At 35.6% G+C, this 25,782-nt stretch overlaps 1 protein-coding gene across 1 annotated transcript; it reads left to right on the forward strand.

Moving 5' to 3' along the window:
• The first annotated feature begins 3,724 nt into the window (after positions 1 to 3,724).
• Positions 3,725 to 14,847, forward strand: LOC122045724. Its single transcript, XM_042606070.1, has 6 exons — positions 3,725 to 4,003; positions 8,575 to 8,767; positions 10,060 to 10,146; positions 12,121 to 12,501; positions 12,990 to 13,149; positions 13,421 to 14,847. The coding sequence occupies exons 1-6, from the start codon at positions 3,927 to 3,929 to the stop codon at positions 14,635 to 14,637; spliced, it is 2,115 nt and encodes a 704-aa protein (XP_042462004.1). The 5' UTR covers positions 3,725 to 3,926; the 3' UTR covers positions 14,638 to 14,847.
• The last annotated feature ends 10,935 nt before the right edge of the window (positions 14,848 to 25,782 follow it).

Here is a 25,782-nt window from a genome sequence, read left to right on the forward strand (position 1 = left end):
AAAATAAATACTAACAATAGAAAGTAAACCTAACACGTTGATTTAACGTGGGTCGGAGATAAAGCTCCTACTCCACGGCTGTTTGTAAGGTGATGATCCCAATCCGTCGGTGGATGATTCCTCGGAGAACTTTCGGCTAGCTCGCGTAGCTCCTTGTGGGTGGAGAAACCTCGCCACAATCTCGTTCAAGCACGCTAGATCACTTGGGCATTTGGAGACTCTAATTAGGGTTAACCACCACTATTGTTGGGGTTGCAAGATTGCAAACATAGTCCCACATTGAAAACACATGAGAAAGATCATAAGTTTATAAGAAAAAAATATCTTCATTGGTATAAGGCCTTTTGGGGAGAGCCCAAGAGCAAAGTCATGAGGGCCTAGACCCAAAGTGAATAATATAATGTCATTGTGGAGATATCTAAATTCTTTTCGATCTTACAATTGGTATTAGAGCCCGAACTGTCAGAAAGTTTAACCGCCGACTGTGCAAAAGAGTCATGGTCTGATTGAGCCATGTGGGTACAATATTGACTTCGAACAAAGAAAGTGGGGGCTCCTATGTTGGGATCAAGAACACCAGACACCAAGTAGGAAGTTTTAGTTGCGACTAGGTAAGGAAGTCCTAGTACGTTAGGTAGACCGAGGGGCAGGAAGACATGGTGAGTCGAGAATTGGACATGGGAAGTCTGTGGTCCTTTGTTTGAGGGGAGGATTATTGGGTTGCAAGGTTACAAATATAATCTCATATTGAAAACATATAGGAAAGATCATAGGTTTATAAGAGAAAATATATCTTCATTGGCATAAGGCCTTTTGGGTAGAGCCTAAGAGCAAAGACATGAGGGCCTAGGTCCAAAGTGGACAATATCATGCCATTGTGGAGATATCTAAATTCTTTTCGATCCTACATTAATTACTATAAGTGGATTAAATAAGTGTATATATCTTGTGTAATACCATTCCTATCAATTTCATAGGCATGTGAAGTGCCAAATTTAATTGACGGTGGGAGAATCTAAGTAATGCAAAAAAATATTTTTGGGCAAAAGTTAAAAGAATGTCCCAAATTAAGAGAAGCATCATATGGATATCTTTTTTTTAAAAAAAAAAAAAAATCATTTGGGCGTCTTTTTGATGACTTTATCTCGAAAATATTCCTAGAGCCAACGTTGTTGTAGAAGTTATACGGCAACTGCTATAGTGTGTTTAAAGTGAATTTAGGATTTAGGATTTAAGATTTACAATGGATAGAAGCTATCAAGTAGTTATTACAGCGTGTAGCTGCGACAACGTGCTTATTGTTATAGCAACTATATTATGTAACTTCTAGAATTGTTTTAAAATGTTTTAAAATGATTTTGATGAAGTTTAAATAATTTTGATCAAATTGGTAAATAATATTTTGATATAATAGTGTTCAGAAATTCAAAATTATAAACCCCAATCTCATACTAAATATATTGTAGCAGCTATCTAATATCTTTTACATGTTGTAGCAATTATTTTGGAGTTTCTAGGTATAAATTTTAAATCTTAAATTCACCTCAAATACGTTTAGCAACTATTAGGTAGTTTTTATCTATTAACTTTTATAACAACACTAGGTCAAAGAATATTTTTTTGAATAAAATTATGTGAGGGGTGCCTATTTGATTTGATTTTTTTTTTTTTTTTTTGGAAAAGGGTGCTTTTTTGTTGATTTATAAATTTTGGGGTATTCTTTTGTTTGTTTTTCCCAATAATTTTTTTTTGTAAACAAACGGAGTCTCTTATTTAAACTTATTTAATAAAGTAATCGAGTGAAGGTAAGCTAAGGTTAAAATGAACAAAGAGGTTAAAATCTTTTTTCAAGTGTGTTTTGGTTTCTTTTATACAAACTTGAGGATAGTTTAAATTTGACTTGTTTAGATATTAAAATTTTAATTTAAATTTATTTGATTATTTAAAATTTTTATATTTTTAAATTTATTTAATTGGTCATGGGACTTGATAATATAAGTTGTTTTTTTTTTCATTTTAATTTATTTATTTACTTGATAAAAATTTATTGATGAAGATGATTCATAAATTTTATTTGTGAATATTGATTATAAATATTATTCACAAATAGTTTATAATTTTTATTCATTTAATTTAATGAGTCATTTAAATTTATTTATTTATTTTTTTTTTTTTGTGTATTGAACCAATATAAATAAATATTTACTAAGTGAAATATTAAGTTTATAAGTTTGGTTCAGTTACCGCTTAGTTGAGTGATATTACAATGATGACATATGATTTTTTTTTCTTTTCTCTTGCTCCATATAAAAATATGCATCCTATAATTTTACAAGTAACATTTTTACTATTGGATTGCTGCCCTTAAAATTTTAAATTTTAATTTTTTAACTCTTGATAAAATTACAATTCATCCATTATATGATAACTATAGTTCGAAATTATAGTTTGCCTTTTAATGCATCTAATATTTATCTTTGAAAATGTTTTATTTTTTCATAGAAAGGGACAAAAAAAATAACATTTAAAGTTTTGATTTATTTAATATAGCTCTAAAATTTTACTTCATTTTAAACAAAATTACTTTGCCACTAAAAAATTTTTAATCTTTATTTCAGTAACTGTAATGTCGCTTTACCATCGAAATCTTTTAACTTCACAATTTTAACTTGTAGATCTTTTTTATAACTTCGTTCATCATTTTAGTATTTTTAATTAAACCCTTAAACTTTTATGTGCAAAAAATTAAATGGACATTTCAAATTATATAAATCATCAATGGACTCCTATATATTTTTTTTTCCAAAAAACAAAAAAAAAAAACGTTCTATCAAATATTTTATTTCAAAAGTTCTTTTTTTTTTTACTTTTAGTCGTAGGAACGATTACTTATTACAATATAATAGTTATTATGCAGTTATTATAATATTATTTTTTATTATAATAGTAACTGAAATGAACTTTTTTTCATCTCTAGTCATTTAATGATGGATTATAAATTGATTATTATAACTTATATCTCTTCACATAATACAAGAATAAGTTATAAGAGATGAATATAATTACTTTTATTATAATATATTTTATATGAGTTATGAAGTAATTACTACAATATAAAATAGTTAATATAATATTATTGTAGTATTATAATAACTGTTTTAAAATAATTTTGACAAACTTTAAATAATTTTGATGTAATGATATTTTTAATATAATAATATGTAGTATTTAAGATATTAAGATTCAAAATTTTAAAATTTAATTATAATTATTTAGTAGATAAATAATTTTTACAATTGGGTAGTACCGTAGCTTGATCACTATGTAGTAACTATTTAGGTTGGTGTTATTATGTTTTATGATTTTAATCAATTTAACATGATATTATTGAGATTTAAATAATTTTGATTAAGTTTGTAAAGAATATTTTGATATAATAATATTTTATATTAATAATTTTGATTAAAATAAATAATTGATTTTTCAAAATTATAATAATAATATTAATAAAAAGACATTTTAGATATAAAATATTTCTTAAAAAGATGTTTTTTTTTATGATTTACACGTCTTTTTAATTTTTGCCCAACTTTTAAATTTAAAATACTATCTATTTATCATTTTTTAAATGAGGTAAAAATTTTACAAATAATATAGAATTATATTACATTTATAGTATTCATTTTGCCTATTTAATTTTTTGTTTTTATATAAATATATCCTGTCCAGTATCGTCAAACCCTCGATCGAACACTCTCCTGCTCGCTCCGGCGGCGCCCTCTCCTCTTCATCCTTTCACCTCCGGCCATCCGCGGTCGACTACGCCTCCTCTCGATCCGACTTCCCTTTTGTGGGAACAAAAGTGCCTCCGGAACGTTTCCGAATCGCTTGCTTCCCGGCTCACACTCCTCTCTGGATTCCATCGGATGATGGCGGCGGCGGCGGAGAAGAAGAATAGGAAGGTGGGAATCAGCGAGGAAGATGTGTCCTTGCTCCTTCAAAGGTTCGAATTTATCCTCTACGTGCATTAGTACCGTTTTCTGGAAGCTCATTTCTTCTTATTTCGGTGATCTATGTGAAGATTCGTTGTATTGGGTTCGAGATTTATGCAAATTAAGCGTAAAGATTGTGTTTCAGTAAGCCCTATCAGTCGAATTCATCTTGCAATCGTTTATAAGAGCTTCAACTACCATTTTCTCTGACTAGGCGAGGCGGAATGGAAATCCCTTCTCTTGGTCCTTTATGTTGCTGCACGCCCTCCAGTGATTCCACAATCGAGTGTAATCTTTTCTATTTTCACTAGATCTTTAATTATAACAGGGGGCTACTGGCATTCCTCTTCCGTCAATAAATTTGAAGGAAAATTTGATGTCTCCTCCTTTGCTCGATCATCTAAGTGTGCTCTTGTGCTGCTTGATCTGAAGGAATACTTAGCATTCCCCCGTCATTCGATTAATAATCTGCAAAGTGTTCTCTTCTACTCTAATTTGTCTGATTGAACTCTTGAGTGGTTCACAACAAAAATTTCAGTCTGATCAATTGCAAAAAAAAAAAAAGATTCAAATTTTGTTGTTGGTCAACTGATTGTTTTGAGGGGGAGGGGCAGTGTTATTATCCTGAAAATGGGTGAAAGGATCATTCAGTTACTGATTCAAATCTAGATTTTGTTTCCTTTTTTTTCAGCAATGAATTAGTCTTTTGTTTTCAATTTGATAACTTATTTTCTTGTAAGCAAGGCACTTCTCTTGGATGTCTATAAATTATCACAATAACACCCACTTATTTCTTTTGGATATCACAAATTAATAAAATAATAGCCTTGAGGCTTTTGGAGTTTGATTCTGTCAATGCATATCTCTATCCGGTCTCTTGTGATATTTTATCAAGATAGATCTTTGGTTGCCACTTTTCAGTATTTGTTTTGGAATTTTGAAGCTTCTAGATATTGGTAGTATTTGATTGGATCAGAATGGCTAAGAAAAAAAATTGAAAAAAAGTAAAAAAATCACAAAATATATGTAAAAATAAAATAAAGTTGTTTAACATATGAGATAACAAAACGTGTTAAAAAATCATGATTGTATGATATGTTGTCTCACACTCAACATTTTCTATATCATTCAAAATAACCATTTTAAGTGATTAATCAAATATTAACTATGATATCATATTTTGAATATAATAAAATATTTATAATATAAATATCACTAATTTTACTGTTATTAATCAAATGTTTATTATCTATTACATATCAAATTTAACAGCTACTGGTAATAACAGTAATAATAACTTATTATTATATATTTAATAGTAATAACTTATTGCCTATTACTTGTTAACGAAATGGTATCAACCCCTTAATCTTACCTTATATATTTACTACCACTTATATGCTCTACTAACAAACTAATAGTGTAATACCTGTTATAATGTACCTCACACTCTGATCAATCAATACACTGCTAACAATACTATTACCTAATACACTAAAGTAACCTAATAATCATGATTAGTTTATCGGTTTCCACTTCTCACAGGTCCCTGTTCATGAAGCCAGACTTACTTATTGTTCCTTATCAAATAATATTTAATTAATCATTGATTGTGTTATTATTTATCAATTAATCTTTAGTTAATGTTATTTATGATTCATAGGGATATCAACGATATGGTATCAACCCCTTAATCTTACCTTATATATTTACTACCACTTATATGCTCTACTAACAAACTAATACTGTAATACCTGTTATAATGTACCTCACACTCTGATCAATCAACACACTACTAACAATACTATTACCTAATACACTAAAGTAACCTAATAATCATGATTAGTTTATCGGTTTCCACTTCTCACAGGTCCCTGTTCATGAAGCCAGACTTCCTTATTGTTCCTTATCAAATAATATTTAATTAATCATTGATTCTGTTATTATTTATCAATTAATCTTTAGTTAATGTTATTTATGATTCATAGGGATATCATCAGAGGCTTCCTCTGTTGGGATTTTCGAGCCGCAAAAATCGCTTTTTGCGTTGCGGAAACCCCAAAATCCCATGCCACCGGATCCGTGCAAATATTAAATTTTTCATGTACGTGTTTTCTAATCCTAGATCTACTTTAGATCTACATGTTTAGGAGTTTATACCTTTGATGCGAAGCCCTTCGCTTATCCCGCTCGTCCAAGAAGATGCCGGATCTCAAGGGTGTCAAGTGAACACCCCTCTATGTGTATCCACACGAACAGTTAGGTGGAGAAGAAACCTTAGAGTGTGCTAGCACTCTTTGAGGGTTTCGGCCAAGGAGGAGAGGGAGAGAAGAAGAAGGAAGGAGGAATAATAATGATCAATTATGAAAATAAGAGTAAAAAAAATGGCTTAAGTATTTTCATCTAATGAAAATACTTAATGCTCATTAATACCATTAATGAGTCTCATTAATGAGCCTTAATGAATATTTAATAAATATTCATTCTTCATTAAATGACCATTTTGAGACTCATTCGAAATTTGAATCTAAAATTCAAATTGAATTCCATTTATCATTGAATTCAAAATTCAATGAATATCATCATTAAGCCTCACTTGAGTCTAACTCAAGTCTAGCCTCACTTGAGTCTAACTCAATCAAGTCTTACTCAATTAATCTAATTTGGATTACTCTTAATCCAATTCGGTTCATCACATGAACCTAATCATCTTGGTTCATCATATGAACTGAATCTCCATCTAATTGTCCTTTGTGTGTGACTCTATAGGTTCTTGTAACGTTGGCAATGCTCCTAAACTCATTTAGAAGCATAAGTAATGAGCGGTATCTAGCAACACATCATTACTACCCAAGTTACAAGAATGTTGAGATCCAACATCACCTTGTGACTACTAATTGTGACTCTTCACAATATATGACAATGTCCTTCTATCCCTGACATGTAGATTGATTAATGTGAGGCATAGACCGTGTCATCCTCTAATCAATCTAAATCTTGAACTCCAAGTAGACTCACTCTAATCAAATGAGTTCAATATCTCATATTGACTCATTTGGGCATGACCATGCACTTAGTGGTCTCACTCTATCAAGAATAATGATGTCACTCCTGTTATATAGGAGGGATAGATCCCATCTACATCACTCACATCCCTCCGCATAATTTGTTACATACCCAGTAATCGCCTTTATAGTCCACCCAGTTACGGGTGACGTTTGACGAAGTCAAAGTATGCAACTCCTTATGTAGGGAACCATGGTGACTTCAGGTCCAAGGACTAATAGTCATACTAATAGCCACATGAGAAAGTATATGACACTCATATAACGATTCATGATACTTTCTTATGGCGGGTCATTCAGTATACATTCTCCAATGTATACCCATGTGTCAACTTGATATCTCTATATCCATGACTTGTGAGATCAAGTCATCGAGTTGACCTACATGCTAGTCTCATCGCATTAACATTGTCCCTGAATGTTAATACTTGACTAGGAATGATTAAGAGTAGCGTTCCCTATATCATCTCACTATCGATTCAACCAATCGATTGATATAGGTAAGAACCTTCTACTCAAGGACGCTATTATACTTAGTTATTTGGCACCAATACAAGTAAGTATAATAACCAAAACAAAAGCCTTTATATATATAAGAATATGATACAATAAGTCCATACAACATATGATTGGCTCTAGGGCTTTAACTAACATCCTCCTCTGTGGTTCTAATGATTTTATGGTCATTACTATTATCCTGAAATGAAAACTCCAAAGCACAATTCTCTTCCTCTTCATGGCTCCCTCTTCTCTTGAAGATCTATTCCTCTTGTGGGACAAACAATAGTCACCGACTTCTCTTAAGCAATCCAATGACTTTGGCAAGGGGCGCTCCAGAGAGGATCTCCACATGATGAAACTTTTTGAACTGCAATTGAGAACAAAAGCTTGTTTCCTAAATTTTTTCCCTCTTCAATTCTCAGTGGAAACAAGATTGATGGAAAATTGGTTGGTTTTGAAAAAAGGTCATTTCTTTCAAATTTACATCAACTCCTTTGATTTTAGGTGAAACTTCCCCAATTTCCAAGTGCATATTTGGTTTTCCTGCAATCCTCAAGCATGTCTGAGATATCTGCCAGAATCAGATTGGTTCTTGCTGACCCCAATCCAACTTGGCAGAAAAGCTGCAAGTGTTGGTCCCAAGCACGAATGCAAAAGGTTAAGGGGTGTGTTAAGCCTAGAGAACTAGTAAAGTTTGTTTTAGATTTATGAATCTGAAATAGCCTACCTTAAATAGGAGGAACAAATACGACTTGATGATAATGTGTAACACAAGAAAATCTATCCTGCATAAAATGTTTCTGCTTAATCAATAACTGAAAGCTTAATTTGCAATTGAGTTGCTTCAATTTCAAATTTTCTATAGAAAACTGATGCCAAATATCAGAATTCTCTGTTATGATATATTACTTTGAGTTTTACTGCCTGGGATAATTACGTGTTACAATCATCGAGTTGAAATTGCATCTTGGTGATTTTATTATTTTATTTTGATTAATTGAGTGTTGCTCTTGTAGGTACAGTCCAACAACAATTCTTACTCTTCTCCAAGAGGTTTCTCAGGTTGCCAGTGTAACAATAGATTGGAATGCACTTGTCAAAAGAACTGCAACAGAAATTACCAGTGCTCAAGAGTACCAGATGCTGTGGCGCCATTTGGCCTACCATCATGATTTGTTGGAAAAGATTGATGATGGAGCTGAACCTTTGGTTTGTTCAATTTTATAGTTCTGACTCCTGCCCGTTGATTTTTTTTTTGGTGCTGTCATGTTGATTGCACCATTACACACCTATCTTCAGGATAGACATTTAGCTTTTTGTGACCATTCTTTTGAATGCGATTTAGATTCTTCTTTAGTCACTTCATACAATTTGTGGGGTGTGTCATAAAATATCCCTTCACAATATTGAAATATTTTTGGATTAGACATCAAATTTGGATTTGCCACTGCTTTGGTCACTTAAATTTGGCTCATGATTGTAGCAAGTGGAGAAAATGCTAAGACAAGTTTTCTAAAATTTGGTTTAAGAATGTATTCTTGTCTTGATTAGTTGATTCTCTTGTGCTGGTCTTTATCGGCTCCATTGAAGCAAAAGATTAGGTTCATCCAGATTGTAACAAGCCTTGTCCAAAATCCAGATGGTCATCTTTCAGATCTTTGACCTGATAGACTACAAACAGTTTTTTTTGTTTTTTTTGGTAATCTAGGTATCGTTCAAACCGACTAATCCTGGAGGTGACTGGCCCGGCCCCATGAAAGGTTTTCACTGGCTACCACAGTAAATCGGGAAGCGCTTATGGAGGCCCAGATGGCCAACATTCTAAAATTTCATATATTGAATATTGCTAAAATTTCAATAGATAATAACAGACATTTCAGTCAGTACCTTCATATATTATTATACATTCATAGTAGGGTGGACAAGAAAGTAGTTTAATAAGATCAACCAATGACTTTTTCGGATCCCCCTCTCTATTTCTGTTTCTGACCGGTGACATGCATAGGCTAAGTTGGTGTCATCCCATCATTTTCTGTAGCTTGGTCAAAAACTGTCCTATCCCAGTAGATAATCAGAAGAGCTGCCATTTCATAGGAAAGGGTTGCCTCAAACATTGCCCACTTTGTCTATCCCTTTGATTAAGGTTTCGTTTAAGTATTTTGTTTGTGATAGTTCCAGTTATAATGAAACTTTGTGGCTGTTTGATTGAGATAGAGCTAAATAAAACACCCTGTTCAGCCTGTAGCAGGTTCCCAATCAACACACCTTTAGGTCCTAATGCTGATTGGTGTTGATAAGTTCTCCAGTCATTTGCTTGGTTAACAGCCGGCCTTATGAGCTTCTCTTCTTAACCAAAATTTCATTTTTAATTCATATTTGCCATGTGTTCATATATTGACTTTATCTGATGTCAATCGCCATTGACTAGATCATGCAGAAATTTTATTTTGTTTCTGATTAATGAAAATGCATAATATGATCTCCTACCTATGAAATTGCAGGATGATGAGAGTGATCTGGAAATAGAAGTAGAAGCTGTTCCTGCTGCAAGTAGTGAAATCTTGTCTGAAGCTGCAGCATGTGTCAGGGTATTATCCTCTGAATTCGTATTCTCTTGAAGAAGCAGCATATATGATGCATAGTGAAGTCTTGAATCTGTAATGAAGTGTGCCTACAATTTTATTTTTGGAATGTTTAGTTTCTTGCTGTTAGGGGAAGAGCAGGCCAGCCCACTCCATTGAAAAATGAGTTCTTTTTGGGAGGTGGATCCTGTAATTACCATGTACAACTATAGGAGCAGGTGTGTGCCCTCACACTGGCCCTGTCCCACACGTTTTGCAGATTGGCCTTGATATCATAATAAGGAGCAAAGCAGGCTAAGAGGACAATTAAAATATCCTATTGGGAGGAGCTTCTACTCTTTTTGAGCATGTTCAATATGTCCCAAACTCATGGTTTCAGATTCCAATTGGCATTGGTCATTATGGATGAAGCATATTGTTTAGACTGTTGGAATGATACCAATACAAATCATATTGTTTAGATTGGTGGAAATATATGAATATTGTGTTTCCATTAGTAAATATCACCGTCATCTGTGCTACATATCAACCGAGACAACGCTTGTTTCCCTCACTATTCTTTGGACTCAGGTGAGATAGGAAGATTGTTCCATCTTGGTTAGTACTACTTGGAATTGGCTGAGACAGGATGATTCTCTTATCCGTTCTTTGATTCTGTAAGCTCATCACAAATAGGGGATGAAACACTATAAAATGTGAGGGGAAGAGAAGCACCAATTGGTCCCTAGCAACACTAAATGGAGTGATGCTGGAGTCGAAGAAATCAAAATGTATCCATATCATATACTTGTGCTTTATCTAAGTTCAAGTTGTGCCAATCCAAATTTAAGACAAATGGTTAACTGAAGTATATTTATGGACATGTGGAGAAACCAAATGTTGCAAGAGCATTATTTAATTTTGATTTTTTGGAAATTACAGAAATGATCTAACTAGGATGCTACAAGAGCCAATGTTGTTGTACGATGCATAATACTCATTCTAGTACTTATTAAGTCTTATTATTAGTTGAGATACTTGTTAGGTTTCTGTAATTTGATGCACTAAAAAATTAATTCAATTGACTTTCTAGTTGTTATGGACTTAGGCTTGGAGCTAAACAAGATGAGTGGAAGAGAATTGCAGAATTAAAATTTATTTGGGTTAATGTCAATGTACTAAAAGCATGCCTCATCTCAACACACAATGGTTCTAAAGCCATATTGTTTTAGCCTGAGAGAATTATAGGTTTGAAGCTTATTTGAGATGGTCTCAACATGCTGAAGTGTGCCTAGTGTCGGCACAGAATGGTCTAAAACCATTCCGTTTTGGATGGAGATTAGAACTATGACATGATGTCCTGAAAATAACAATTAATTTTTGGTTAAATTTTGATTTAATAATGGTATTCATGATCTCTCTCAGAAACTGGTCTTCATTTGAGTTGCCAAGATTGTTTAGGACTAACCATATCAACTTGTGTTCTTATCAGTTCAAGTCCCAATAAAATGATTGACAAACTTTGTTAATTTATGACTACTATGCTTTGGAATTCTAGGATAATCGATGGAACAATCTTCTCAATCTAGTTGTGTAAGTACACACAAGTTTTACTTGTTCATCTTTCTGGAATTAATTTGATCATAAGAGATCTAAAGCTACAATTAGATTATTGGAAGTGGGCAAAAAACCTCTGGGTTTGAGTATACTGAGAAGTACATCTTGCGCTGGTTCATAGAGTAATTTTAGGAAGTTTAATTGTTACTTCCAAGGATTTGCTTAGCATTGAGGGTCATAGTAGGTAGCTTAATTGTTATTACTACTACTCTATGTAGGCACTGCCAATTTCCAGTTTTACAGATCTTAATAGCAATTTATGATGGGTAATGCTTTTACTTATAATGTTTCTTTAGGAAGGATTTTTTGTCTTTTGCATTTGGATTATCCACAGAATTCCAAGTGTTCTGATCTGAAAGTATCTCGTATCGTTTTTATGCTCAGGTATTGATGTCCTATGGCCTACCACGGGAACATAGCTTAACAAATCGTACAAATGCAGAAGCTTCTTCATCTCTGAATGGATTCAGTGATCAGACTTTACGAGTTCCATTAGACAAGCAGCAACAGTCACGAGCCAATCGTGGAACTAATGTTACAGTTGCTACTCTTCAGAGGCAGTCTCTGGCCATGGGAACATCAACTGAAGGATTTGAAGGAAATGGATCTGGTTCCAGCTTTCCTCCAAAAAAGAAGAGAAAACTATGGACCAAAGAGGAGGATATGGAACTAATAGCTGCAGTTCAAAAGTTTGGTGAAGGGAATTGGTCAAACATTCTCAAAGGAGATTTCAAGCACAACAGAACTGCTTCACAGCTATCACAGGTAGTTAAGTGCAACCATGTTCTTGGAATACATCTTTTTTCAACCTAAACCCGTGGTGGTTTTCATCTTGTGTCACTTCTAGCCTTTAGTTGACATGGTAAAAAAAAAATGGTGCTTCAGTAACTATACTCAAAATTTTTATTATTAGGAAGAAGTGAACTGCAAAAGACAAACCTCCTTTTTATGGATTGAAGAAAATTGGTTTGGACATGGTTAGCATTCCTATTTTTGAAGTTAACAAATGTTTAGCTAATGAAACCTCAAAGTTGACCGAATTGAATCACCTTCCCTTAGTGGAAAAGTCTTGTATTTATATCAAACCTGACCTTAGAAAGTTATTAATGTAAAATCATCCCTTTTTTAATGTAAGATGGCAAGGTTTTGTCAAGAGTCTTTCATTTTCTCTTGTTGCTAGGAAGAAATTCTGTCTGTTTCCTTTTTTGCTGTTCTTTACATAAGATGATACTCTAGATTTTGTATTTGTTCAGAGATGGGCCATTATTAGGAAGCGTGATGCTAACTTACTTCAAGGTTCCAGTAACAAGTTAGCCAGCTCAACACGGTCCGAGGAGAGGCTGGCAACACAAAAGGCAATATCCTTGGCACTTGATATGCCTAAATCTGGAAGATTATTGGCTATACTATCAGGTTCTTTCTCTAGTACTTGGTCTTTACCTCTGTTTGACTGCTTATGCAACTAATCAGTCCATGCAAATGCACACATGAAAATTCTACTTATTGCACTCTCAGCCTCTCTTCTTTTCTAACAAAGAAGAGCATCACTGAATTCAGACGGTCGAGGTTCTCTTTGATCCCTTGGATGGATCCACCATACTTTCATCTGTATTTTATTTTTATTTTGTTCTTATGGAGTTTGGCTTATGAACAAAAAGCAATCTGCACTGGATTTTTAAACCAGGTGGAACACAATCAATTGCAACTTCAAGTTCTCCTGCACTTTCAACTGCTCCATCTGATGCGCTGCCAATTTCAAGTCCCCCGCCTAACCAACAACAACAAGCTTCTCTGGCTATTTCTCCAAAAATAACCATGAATACTTTGAACAAACCTCAGACAATCCCAAAGAAGTCTTTGGTTTCTGCTAAGCCCTCCGTTGGTCCAAACTCTTTGATACAAGCTGCTGCATTTGCTGCAGGAGGGCGCATTGCTACTCCTTCAACCGCTGCCTCCTTGTTCAGAGCTGCACAATCAAAAAATGCTGTTCACATCAGACCTGGAGGAGGTGCTCGATCTTCTCCAATCAACAATGTTAAACCATTAACTCTGGCTAACACAACAGGCCAACAGTCCATGAGTGCTCGTTCCAGTAGAGTTACTGCTACTATACTTGCACCATCCCAGGCAAATCCTATGTCAGTGTCACCTAGGACCAAGCTAGGAGGTCCTCAAGTGCAAGGCTGCCATGGAAATGCTGCAAACAATCCTCTTAATGTCACATCGACAAATCAAGGGACAAACATAGAATCCACTTCAGACACTCTTTCCCCTGAAATATCCGAGAAAAATGACGATGCAGATAGTTCTGCCATTGATGTGGATGACTTACTGGTTGAAGAAATAAAATGTGAAGATGACATGGAATTCGATGAAATAATGGCTCCAGACCAACAGATGGACCTGCTCATTGGGGATATTAGTGCAAATGAGGACAATGATTTTGACAGCGCTTATGATGCAGAAGCTACTTCAGACAAGCAGTTGGATGAAAATGAGAACAGAACTGTGAACGATGTACTCCCCTCTGATATAGACACTACTGAGAACAAGAGTTTGGAAGTTAATGATAGTGAGGATCACATTCCAACTGAGGAGAGGCCTACTTTGCTCCATGACGAGTCTAACAAGAGTAACTGTGGGGAACATGTTTCGCTTGAGAATAGGACTACTTCACCTATTTGCAATGATCGGAATGATAATGCAGAAGAGTTAAATGGTGCAGAAATTATGGCGGAGAAAGCTGAAAGCTCCAAGGAACTTCATCTGGATCCGACACAAGAAGATGCTTCTTCAGGTGGAAAGTTACTCAACAATGATGATAGCATTGCTATAAATGCCAAACAGGCTGAGCCAGGTGAGTCGAAGGTAGCGGAGGAGGATCTAACACAGGGAGATTAGTGCAAGTGCTTGCAAGTGAGACTTTATTACCTTCTGCAACATGGAAACCTCGTAGTGAAAGGACTTTTGTTGATTGCTTTTTAGTCAATGCTACTGGAGTTAGAACTTGGTGTTTTTGATTCCTCTGTGATGTATTTGATTTTCAGGGATATTTTCGCATTGTCATGGAATAATAATTCTCAAGTATGAACATAAAACAAATTTGATTAACTAATTTGCTTGGAATTGTTAAGACATCAATTATTAAAAATCAAAAGGATGCTATGGATATATTAAATTGTCATATACTATTTCAATAGGTTTCAGGGTTAATTTTTATTGGGTATAAAATATCTTATTATTGGATGCTTGGTCTTTATCATATAAAATGTCTAGGACAAATGTCTCGGTGATTTATCTCTTTCGAGAGAGTGCGGGTCATCTTTGTTTTATTTTTTTTTTAAGTCAAAAGGGCACAACATTTGATGGTTTATTTCGAAAATGCTTCTTATTCCAATGTTAATGTAGCAGTTGTCAAGGAGCTGGCACCACAGTTATTAATGGTGTTGTATACTTTACTTAAATTCTAAACTATAAAATTAATATTATTAAATATTTTTTTATGAATTTGATTAAAATTATTTAAATTTTATTAAAATTATTTAAAAATAATAAAAAAAAATAATTAAATAGTTATTACAGTGTTGTTTCTTATTTTTAGCCCGCTTCGTTAATTAAAAAATTATTATGCGACTATTACAATTGATAACCGTCTCAACAAACAACGTTAAAGTAAGTAATATTCTGGGATTGAATATCTGAGAGGACGTGCAAATTGTACCGTCATTGTTCCATTTGTAAATGTTACTGATTAATTAATAATCTAATTTTTTGTCAGTTTCAACCATAAAATTTAGAAGGATGTTTTGGCTGACATCTTGTATTAATATCTTGGAATAATCTCAAAAAAAAAAATTTATCATTATGCATTCAAATATTGGCTAGGTAGGGGACGAATATGTCTTGGCACCTTTGGCTAGGATGTTTTGGCGTGGTATTTACATGAGTGTTTATTTTAATAGGTTTTGAGATCAATTTTTAATAAATATAAAATATCTGGATGAATACCTAATCTTTTATTTTTTTGGAATGATAAATATATATAAAATAAGAAAACTTTAGAAGCACTAGATGTCTACAAAACGGTAGACGTGAGTATAAACTTTAAAAAACATTCTCTCAACATTAGGCTCACCATCCTCAAAATAACATCGATTCTTAGTTTGCCAAACGAGAAAAATTAAATCAAGCAAGTGACAACAAGATATCGAGCATTCGTCATCCTTCCTTAGCCTCGGTATCGTCTTCAGAACACATGAAAAAGCCTTGCTACTATGTAGATTTATGATCGAATGTCAATCCAACATCTCACCTTGTCCCATAGTTGCCTTGTGATGGGGCAACGGAAGAAGATATGTGCATTGCTTTCATCTTACTGTCGGCAGTGTGAACATAGCTTGTAAGACTCATAAGGTATCCTGTCCGCAATTCGCAACCTTTCCGTGCGCAAGCAGCTAATAAGTGAAGCAATGCTTGGGTAGAATGCCAGGCCACCAAACTGTCACCTAGCGAACAATGACTCTGCACAACATGAAGAAATCGTAGGCACTGACTGTGCCATTTCGCTTCACTACAAAACCACTCAAGCAATTTCATGTTGGCTGCACCTGTACCTCTTGCTCGCTGAATGAGTTGACCATGAATGAGAACCAGCCTTTTTATCAAAGGGGAATTCAATAACTTGCTCACCCATTGCTAAAAATCCGCACCCTTGAGGTAATGGTGATGAACCCATTGTACCCATAGCGTGTCGGCCTTACTCTATATTTTTCACAATGTCCTGCACAATCGAACAGTATTCCAAGTAGACAAATCTATAATACCATAACCACCATCATCCCTTAATAAATATAACATCACCCACTAGGCATGGGTAGACTACATGAAGGACCGATAAATATCATAGAACTTATCAATCACACCACTGGGCATGGGTAAAATAGATAACCAATAATATTTAACTCTTTGTAGCACCGATTGAATCAATTCCAACTGTCCCGCATATGATAGGGTGTGTTTTGACCATGAGATAATCTTTTTGGTTACCATTTCAAGAAGATATCCATAGTTTGCAATCCCAAGCCTTTCCACAGTCAAAGGTATACTAAGGTACTTAATGGGGAAGACACCCTCTTGCAATATGAGAATTTGTAGGAGCTTTACTTTCATACGTTCATCCACACACACCATGTACATGTTGAACTTAAAGGGGTTAACCCGAATCCTCACTTTGTCTCCAAAATCCTTCAAACAGTCCACTATCACTGTGACAATGGATGGATTTGCCCTTGCAAATAATATTTGTCATTGGCATATGCTAAATGGATGACTTAGCCTCCTCACACATAGATGAAAGTGAAAATAGAGTTATAGTGATGCCTCCTTCATTTGCCATGAGAAAACCTCCAAATATAAGTCAAAGAGTAATGGATAAGGGGGTCTTCTTGCCTCAGGCCTCATCGTCCACAAAAAAACCATGTAGCCCTCATTAAGGAAGACAAAGTAAGAAACCGTGATGATACACTCACAGATCTAATCACGAAATTGTTGGGGAAATTTAAAACTCAACAAGAGTTGTCATAAGGAAATTCCAATCGATTGTATCAAAGGCTTTTTGAAGATCAACCTTTATTATGTTGGTAATATATTTAAAGCAATATAAACAGTAGTATTATATTGACCCAAAAATAGCATGCAATAGACAGATAAATAAAGTAGTCGGGTTTAGAATATAGTTATCCGGTTGAAGCGTCGGCACGCCGACTGTCCTTAGAGAATTTATTGCCGCCTCACGGTGCAAAGGCTCCCCGGCAAAATTCCCCCAAGATCCGACAACCGCTCGTCTTGTCCGTAGGTGCACTCCAAAACGGACGCGACACTCGGACCCAACCTCAGATCACCGAAAGACCAAGCCTCAGGACACAACAAAGGCGCAGAAAGACTCGAACTCGAAAAGAAAAACAGAGGAGGTGCTGTGCAGAATGTATCGCACAGAGAAGGGAGAAGAAGGAAGATTGAGTGAAGAATAGAGGCACTGCTTGTCCCCTTTTATTCACTCTGAGGAGGTACGAAGCACTGCTTCGCTAGTGAGGAAACGCGTCCGCGTCTCCTCTCGCGCGGTGTTGCGTCCGTTCCTTACGCGGAACAAAAACCAAACTGGCAAAAACAGACCGAGCCGCCCGTGAGCGCAAGGCCCACGGGCTGGGGATTTGCACCCCCCCTGCGCGCATTAATCGCGTACGTGACGCTCTGTTTATGGATTTCCGGCTCGAACCCCCCAAATCCACTCGATTTGGGCTTGGCCCGCGCATGCGTGTAGGTCCCCTTATCATTGCTAAGCAAGGATGGAAGAGCTTCCTATATAAGCCCTTCCAAGCTTCTCCACTTAGCAATGTGGGACTAAAAACACTACCAAAAAATACTTTGAATTTAATTCAAAATTCAACAATACCCCACAAATTCAAATCATTTCGGTTTTAAAGATAAAATATGTCCTGAGGCTAGGTTGCAATGAGCTTTTAGTGAAAATACCTTCCGGTTTGAATTTTCATCTGAGTACACCAATCTTATTCACATAGGTTTGAAGTGAACTAGGTCTTGAACTTAAACCTTTTTTATATGTGAAGTCAATTGGTAACAACTCATCACGGGCGACGGTTGAATCCTTCTGGGTTGGTACATTACGGCCATGCCACCGAATCTTGTTTCATAAGTGCTAAGGGGAGTTGCCTAGACCCCCCACACTGCGGCCACACAGTTACACTTACATATGTGAGTTCTCCAAGGATGTACTGCAACAATCCTGTCATTAAGACCTTGAACTCATTAAGAGCTCCTAAGCTCATCCTTACTAGCAGTCAAGCATCTATCCAGGGAAGAGACTATGAGATTACATCTCAATCAATTTGATGCTTACGTTTCACCCTTATAGCTTGTTTGTACCACATTGAACCTACTTTTTGGGATCTCCAATCAGATAGGTTGGGTTGCCGCTATAGATGAAACTAGGACAGGCCTCAGTCCCATTCCCTTACTGGATCTCTTGATTTTCTCAGAATCAAGTCCTTTAGTGAGTGGGTCAGCAATATTGTCTTTTGAACTTACAAAGTCCAATGACACCACTCCAAGAGACACTAGCTCATTAATAGACTTTAATCTTATTCGTACATGTCTCTTCTGTTTCTGGTTATACTTAGAGCTTCTAATCTGAGCTATTGTTGTTTGATTATCACAGTGTACTGAAATAGAAGGTATTGGCTTCATCATCAAGGGAATTTCAGAAAGAAGACCCTTAAGCCAATCAGCTTCAGTTACTGTGGTATCCAAAGCACACAATTCTGCCTCAGATGTAGACCGGGTTATAATCGTCTGTTTAACAGACCTCCAAGCAACTGCACCGCCTCCAAGTGTAAAGACATAACCAGTAACGCCTTTACACTCAGCAGTGTCTGCTATCCAACTAGCATCACTATATCCCTCCAGGACTGCAGGGAATCTCCCATACCACAAGCCCAAGGATATAGTACCTTTCAGGTATTTGAGTACTCTGTCTAATGCATCCCAATGCGTTCTGTCCGGACAGCTGGTAAACCTGCTCAATTTCGTTATAGCAAAAGAGATATCAGGTCTAGAACAATTAGCTAAATACATTAGACTACCTATTATTTGTGAGTATCTTAATTGAGACAGTGCCACACCACTATTATTCTTGTGGAGAGTTTTTGAAGGGTCATATGGTGTGACAACAGATTTAACTTGGCTATAACCATATTTCTCTAATACTCTCTCAACATAGAGTGACTGAGAAATTGTTATTCCATCAGTTGAACGAGTCAACTTCAGCCCTAAAATCATATCAGCACAACCCATATCCTTCATATCAAACTTACCACTTAAGAGGGCCTTAGTCTCATTAATAATAGAAAGGTTAGTTCCAAATAGTAGAATATCATCTATATATAAACATAGGATAATACAATTATCACCTTTCATTTTAGCATACACACATTTATCAGAGTCATTTACTTCAAAGCCAAACGATAGCATAGCTCTATCAAATTTTTCGTACCACTGCTTTGGGGCTTGCTTCAAACCATAAAGAGATTTGACTAACCTACAGACTTTATTCTCATTTCTAGAGACTACATATCCCTCAGGCTGATCCATATATATCTCTTCTTCTAAATCTCCATTTAGGAATGTCGTTTTGACATCCATTTGATGGACCTCAAGATGATATATGGATGCTAATGCGATTAACACTCGGATTGTAGTAATTCTGGTAACAGGAGAATAAGTGTCAAAATAGTCAATCCCTTCTTTTTGTTTGAATCCCTTAGCAACTAGGCGGGCTTTGAATTTATCTACTGACCCATCAGGCTTTAGTTTTCTCTTAAACACTCATTTACATCCTATAGTGGTACACCCAGGAGGTAAATCTACCAACTCCCAAGTGGCATTAGAGATAATAGAGTCCATTTCACTTTTAATGACCTCTTTCCAGTGCTTAGCTTCAGGAGAAGCCATAGCATCTCTATATGTCACAGGGTCACCTTCTATATTATAGGTGATAAAGTCCTGGCCTAAATCCGTAGACACACGTTGCCTCTTGCTCCTTCTTGGTTCTGTACACTCACTAGATTCATCTAGTCTAGAGTGACTTGAGGAAGGTGTACTCACTACGGATAATGGGACCTCTACAGAAGAAGGCTCATTTCTAGTAGGAATACTAGATTGAGGTGTTCTCGTCTTCATAGGAAATATATCCTCAAAAAATGTAGCATCGCGAAGTTCTACAATAGTATTTGCATCTATTCCAGGAATTTCTGATTTAATAATCAGGAACTTATATGCAATACTATTTTGAGCATAACCCAAGAAGATACCATCTACAGTCTTTGGATCAAGTTTTTTTCCTTCTGTGTGTTGGTTGCTACTCGGAAAACCTAGAGGTTCCACTGTACAAAAAATTTTGTACAAAGGTCTGAACCTTTTCCTAGCTACCATGTGTTCTTTTAAATTAAATTTTGGATCGCCTGCGGAACTTAACACGTTTGATCCAAATCACCTAAGTTATTAATTCCATTAAATATTAATTTCCATAATTGGTTCCCAGTACTGACGTGGCGAGGCACACGGCCTTCTTGGATATGGGAACAACCACCACCGACTAGACAAAACCTTTTATGGAAAGCTAATATTTAATTTCCTAAAATAACTTTAGGTCAACAAAAAAGAACAATCAAATCACAAGGAAAAGAAAAATAAAAGAACACAACTTCGAAAAACATATTCGAAATACTAGAATCGTAAGCCTCTTGTATTTGGTATTATTTCCATAAATAACTAGCATGATGCGGAAAGGAAAAATTACTAGTTATACCTTCTAAAAAGACCTCTTGATCTTCTACCGTATTCCTCTTCTAACCTCGGACGTTGTGTGGGCAACGATCTTCCGAGATGAGAACCACCAAGAACCTTCTTCTTCCTTGCAAGTTTCGGCCACCACAATTCTCCAAGAGAAGTAGAGGTCCGGCCACCACCACCAAGCTCCAAGGGATGCAAGAAACAAAACCACCATTCTCTCCTTCTTCTCCTAGCTAGAACCGGCTACCATCAAGAGCTCCAAGAGAGGTTGCCGCCGGCCATAAGAAGAAGAGAAGAGGAAGAAGCTAGGGCCGGCCATCAAGGAGGAAAAGAGAGGAGAAGAATAATAGAGTTGATCACCCGTGAAGGCACCTCTACCCCCTCTTTTATAATCCTTGGTCTTGACAAATAAGGAAATTTTAATAAAAAATTCCTTAATTCTTTTGTCATAAAAAAGAAAAATTATTTTAATTAAAAAATAATTTTCTTCTTTTAATAATAATGGCCGACCACTTCTAATTCCCCAAAACAAGGAAAATTTAATTCACACAAGAATTAAAACTTCCTAATTTGTTTCTAGAAATTTATAAAAATTTCTCCAATAATTTTTATCCCTTCATGATTGGTTAATAAAAAGGAAATTTTATAAATTAAAATTCTTCTTCTAAACATGTGGATAATTTTCAAAAGGAAAGTTATCTCTAAAAATTAAAATCTCTTTTCAATCTACAATTAAGGAAAGATATCAAATCTTTTCTTAATCTTTTGTAGAAACTAATAAAAGAGAATATTTAATTTTTAAACTTCTCTTTTAAATTATTATCATGGTTAAAAAGGAAAGTTTTTCTTAAAAATAAAATCTCCTTTCAATCTACAAATAAGGAAATATTTCAAATCTTTTCTTAATCTTTTGTAGAAAGCTTTTAAAAGGAAAGATTTAATTTTTAAACTCTCTTTTAAAACTATGATATCCACATAAGAAATAATTTTAATAAAAAATCCTTTTTAATATGATGTGGCCGGCCACCTTAAGGCCAACCTTTAGGCTTGGCCGGCCCTAAGCTTGAGCTTCAAGCTTAGCTTGGCCGGCCCCTATTGGTTGGGTAAGAAGGTGGGCATGTGGTGGATATAAATCTCTATATACAAGAGGCTACGATAGGAACCGAGAGGAGGAATTGGTTTTGGTCTCCCGATGAAATTAAGCTTCCCGTGTTCGCCCCGAACACACAACTTAATTCCATCAATAATAATTCATTCCACTAAAGAACTATTATTGTACTACCGCACCAATCCCAAATTACATTTTGGGCTCCTTCTTATTATGAGTGTGTTAGTCTCCCTGTGTTTAAGATGTCAAATATCCACTAATTAAGCGAGTTACTGACAACTCATTTAATTAATATCTTAGTCCAAGAGTAGTACCACTCAACCTTATCGTTATGTCGGACTAAGTCCACCTGCAGGGTTTAACATGACAATCCTTATGAGCTCCTCTTGAGGACATTCTCAACCTAGATCACTAGGACACAGTTTCCTTCTATAATCAATAATACACACTATAAGTGATATCATTTCCCAACTTATCGGGCTTATTGATTCATCGAACTAAATCTCACCCATTGATAAATTAAAGAAATAAATATCAAATATATGTGCTTGTTATTATATTAGGATTAAGAGCACACACTTCCATAATAACTGAGGTCTTTGTTTCTTTATAAAGTCAGTATAAAAGAAACGACCTCTAATGGTCCTACTCAATACACTCTAAGTGTACTAGTGTAATTATATAGTTAAGATAAACTAATACCTAATTACACTACGACCTTCCAATGGTTTGTTCCTTTCCATTATGGTCGTGAGTTACTGTTTATAATTTATAAGGTACTGATAACATGATCCTCTGTGTGTGACACCACACACCATGTTATCTACAATATAAATTAATTGAACAACTACATTTATCATAAATGTAGACATTTGACCAATGTGATTCTTATTTCTAGATAAATGTTTATACCAAAAGCTAGGCTTTTAGTATACACTCTAACACTGTGTTCAGGTACTAGTACCTTTGCAAGGCACCCCCACACTTTAAGGTATTTCAAACTTGTCCTTCGGCCTTTCCAAAGCTCATATGGGGTTTTATCCCTTGACTTCATTGGGACTCTATTTAGCACATGACATGCAGTGTATAGAGCCTCCCCCCACATAAAGTTGGGTAACCCAGAACTGCCTAAGATGGAATTAATCATATCTTCAAGGGTTCGATTTTTTCGTTCTGCTATACCGTTAGATTGAGGACTATATGGAGCAGTTACCTCATGGATTATACCTGTATCTTGACAAAATTTTTGAAACAGGTTCGAGGTAAATTCTCCACCCCTATCAGACCTTAACCTCTTAATTGTTTTATCGGTTTGATTCTCAGCTTCAGATTTAAAAACCATAAATTTATCTAAAGCTTCATCCTTGGTTTTTAGCAAATAAACATAACAATAACGAGAGTGATCATCAATGAAGGTAATGAAATACCTTTTATGGTCTCTCGTTATTACATCGTTAAACTCACAACAGTCAGTATGAATTAATTCTAAAATATCAGAATTTCTATCAACTGATTTGAAGGGTTTACGGGTTTGTTTATATTGCACACAAATTTCACATTTTTTCTTATCATTTATAGCATGCTTAGGGATCATGTCAAGATTCATCATCCTTTTTACGGTATTAAAATTGACATGTCCTAATCTGTCATGCCACAGATCATAAGACTCAATGTTATATGAACAACCAATATCAGAAGTTTTATTTAAAGTAGCATTTTCTACATTGAGTTTAAATAAACCTTCATTAAGGTAACCTTTTCCAATAAAGGTTCCTAAATGTAATATTACAATTTTATTACATTTAAAGTTCAACTCATAACCAGCACGGACTAACTTTGATCCGCTAATCAAATTCCGACGGACCGCTGGAACATGATGCACCTCATGCAGTGACAGGACTTTTCAAGAGGTGAACCTCAGGTCAACTTGTCCTATCCCAAACACCCTGGCTGCAGAATGGTTCCCCATGGTCACAGAAGTGCCTTCAATTACCTGATAAGTAAGGAAGGCAGATCGATCAGCACAACAGTGTACATTAGCACCTGTATCAACTAACCATTCATTGGGTTGATAGATCAAGTTTAGTTCAGGTTTGAAGGTAACAAACCTATCGCTGGTGTCATCACTAGTAGTCACGACATTTACTTGTGCCTTAGTGTTGGACGTATTGCTTTGGTTCTTGTCCTTTCGCTTAGGGCAGAATTTGACATAATGTCCAACCTGTCCACATGCCCAGCAAGGCTTAGGTTTAGTTCCAGTTTTCTTTTGAACCTTTGGGTTGAGTTTCATCTTGTTCTTCATTTTCTAATTTTTGAATTTCTTCTTGTCAGATGAGACTACTACATTTGCCTTTGGAATAAAATCCATAGGCATTCTTGTATCATCATTTTTATGTTGCTTCTGATGTTCTTCTTCGATATTTAAGGCAATCATCAAATCTTCTAGAGAGATTTTACCTCTCCGATGTTTAAGAGTCATGCCAAAATCTTCCCAACTCGGAGGCAATTTTTCGATGATAGACAAGACCTGAAATTTTTCAGGTAATGGCATATCTCCTTCAGCAAGACCATGAATTTGAACTTGGAATTCATGTGTCTGCTCAACCACAGATTTGCCTTCAACCATTTTGAAGTTCAGGAATTTTTCCACAGTATACTTTTCTAAACCAGAATCTTCGGAGTTATATTTTTTATCCAAAGATTTCCACAGCTCTTTAGTTGAAGAGATTGAGCAGTATACATCAAATAGTGCGTCTGAGAGGGCAGACAGGATTCTCCCATGGCAAATATAATCCCTTTGCTTAAACCTCTCTAAGACAGCACTACGGGCAGGTTCCTCTTTAGTAGGTGAAGGAGGGTCTGTTTCTATAACGGAGAATAGCCCTAGGGTAGTAAGCCAAAATTTCATCCGTTGTTGCCAACGTCTGAAGTTTTGCCCGTAAAATTTCTCGGGTCTAGTACTAGCCTCATCAGATCCTATTATCCTATCATTCATCATGTCTATTGATACAAGCAATAAATTCTCTAAGAATGTTGGTAATATATTTAAAGCAATATAAACAACAGTATTATATTGACACAAAAATAGCATGCAATAGACAGATAAATAAAGTAGTCGGGTTTAGAATATAGTTATCCGGTTGAAGCGTCGGCACGCCGACTGTCCTTAGAGAATTTATTGCCGCCTCACGGTGCAAAGGCTCCCCGGCAAAATTCCCCCAAGATCCGACAACTGCTCGTCTTGTCCGTAGGTGCATGTTGGTGCAACCTTAGGTCAAGGTTGACCTGGTTGACCAGACTCGAGTTGACTTGACTCGAGTTGTGTTTTGATGTTTGACGAGTTATGTTTGACAATGTTTGACGAGAACAGAAAAGTTGTATCTTGATGTTTTACAAGGATACAAGCTTGGGAGATTGTGGGTGCAACCCGTGGTCAATGTTGACCTGGTTGACCCGAGGTGAGTTGACCTGACTCGGAAAAGTTCAAGCAGGGAGCTTGGCACGGGAAAAGTCCAAGTATGGAGACTTGGCACGGAGAAGTCCAAGTATGGAAGCTTGGCACATGGGAAGTC

This window comes from Zingiber officinale, chromosome 2B (genome assembly GCF_018446385.1).
Source record: "Zingiber officinale cultivar Zhangliang chromosome 2B, Zo_v1.1, whole genome shotgun sequence".
Lineage (NCBI taxonomy): Eukaryota > Viridiplantae > Streptophyta > Magnoliopsida > Zingiberales > Zingiberaceae > Zingiber > Zingiber officinale.

What these genes read in the sequence shown, in the direction of transcription:
- LOC122045724 (XM_042606070.1), top strand. Translation starts at nt 3,927, where the DNA reads ATGATGGCGGCGGCGGCGGAGAAGAAGAATAGGAAGGTGGGAATCAGC. An exon ending in AAGCTGCAGCATGTGTCAGG is followed by an intron (nt 10,147 to 12,120) that starts GTATTATCCTCT and finishes TTTTATGCTCAG; the next exon opens with GTATTGATGTCCTATGGCCT. An exon ending in CTGCTTCACAGCTATCACAG is followed by an intron (nt 12,502 to 12,989) that starts GTAGTTAAGTGC and finishes GTATTTGTTCAG; the next exon opens with AGATGGGCCATTATTAGGAA.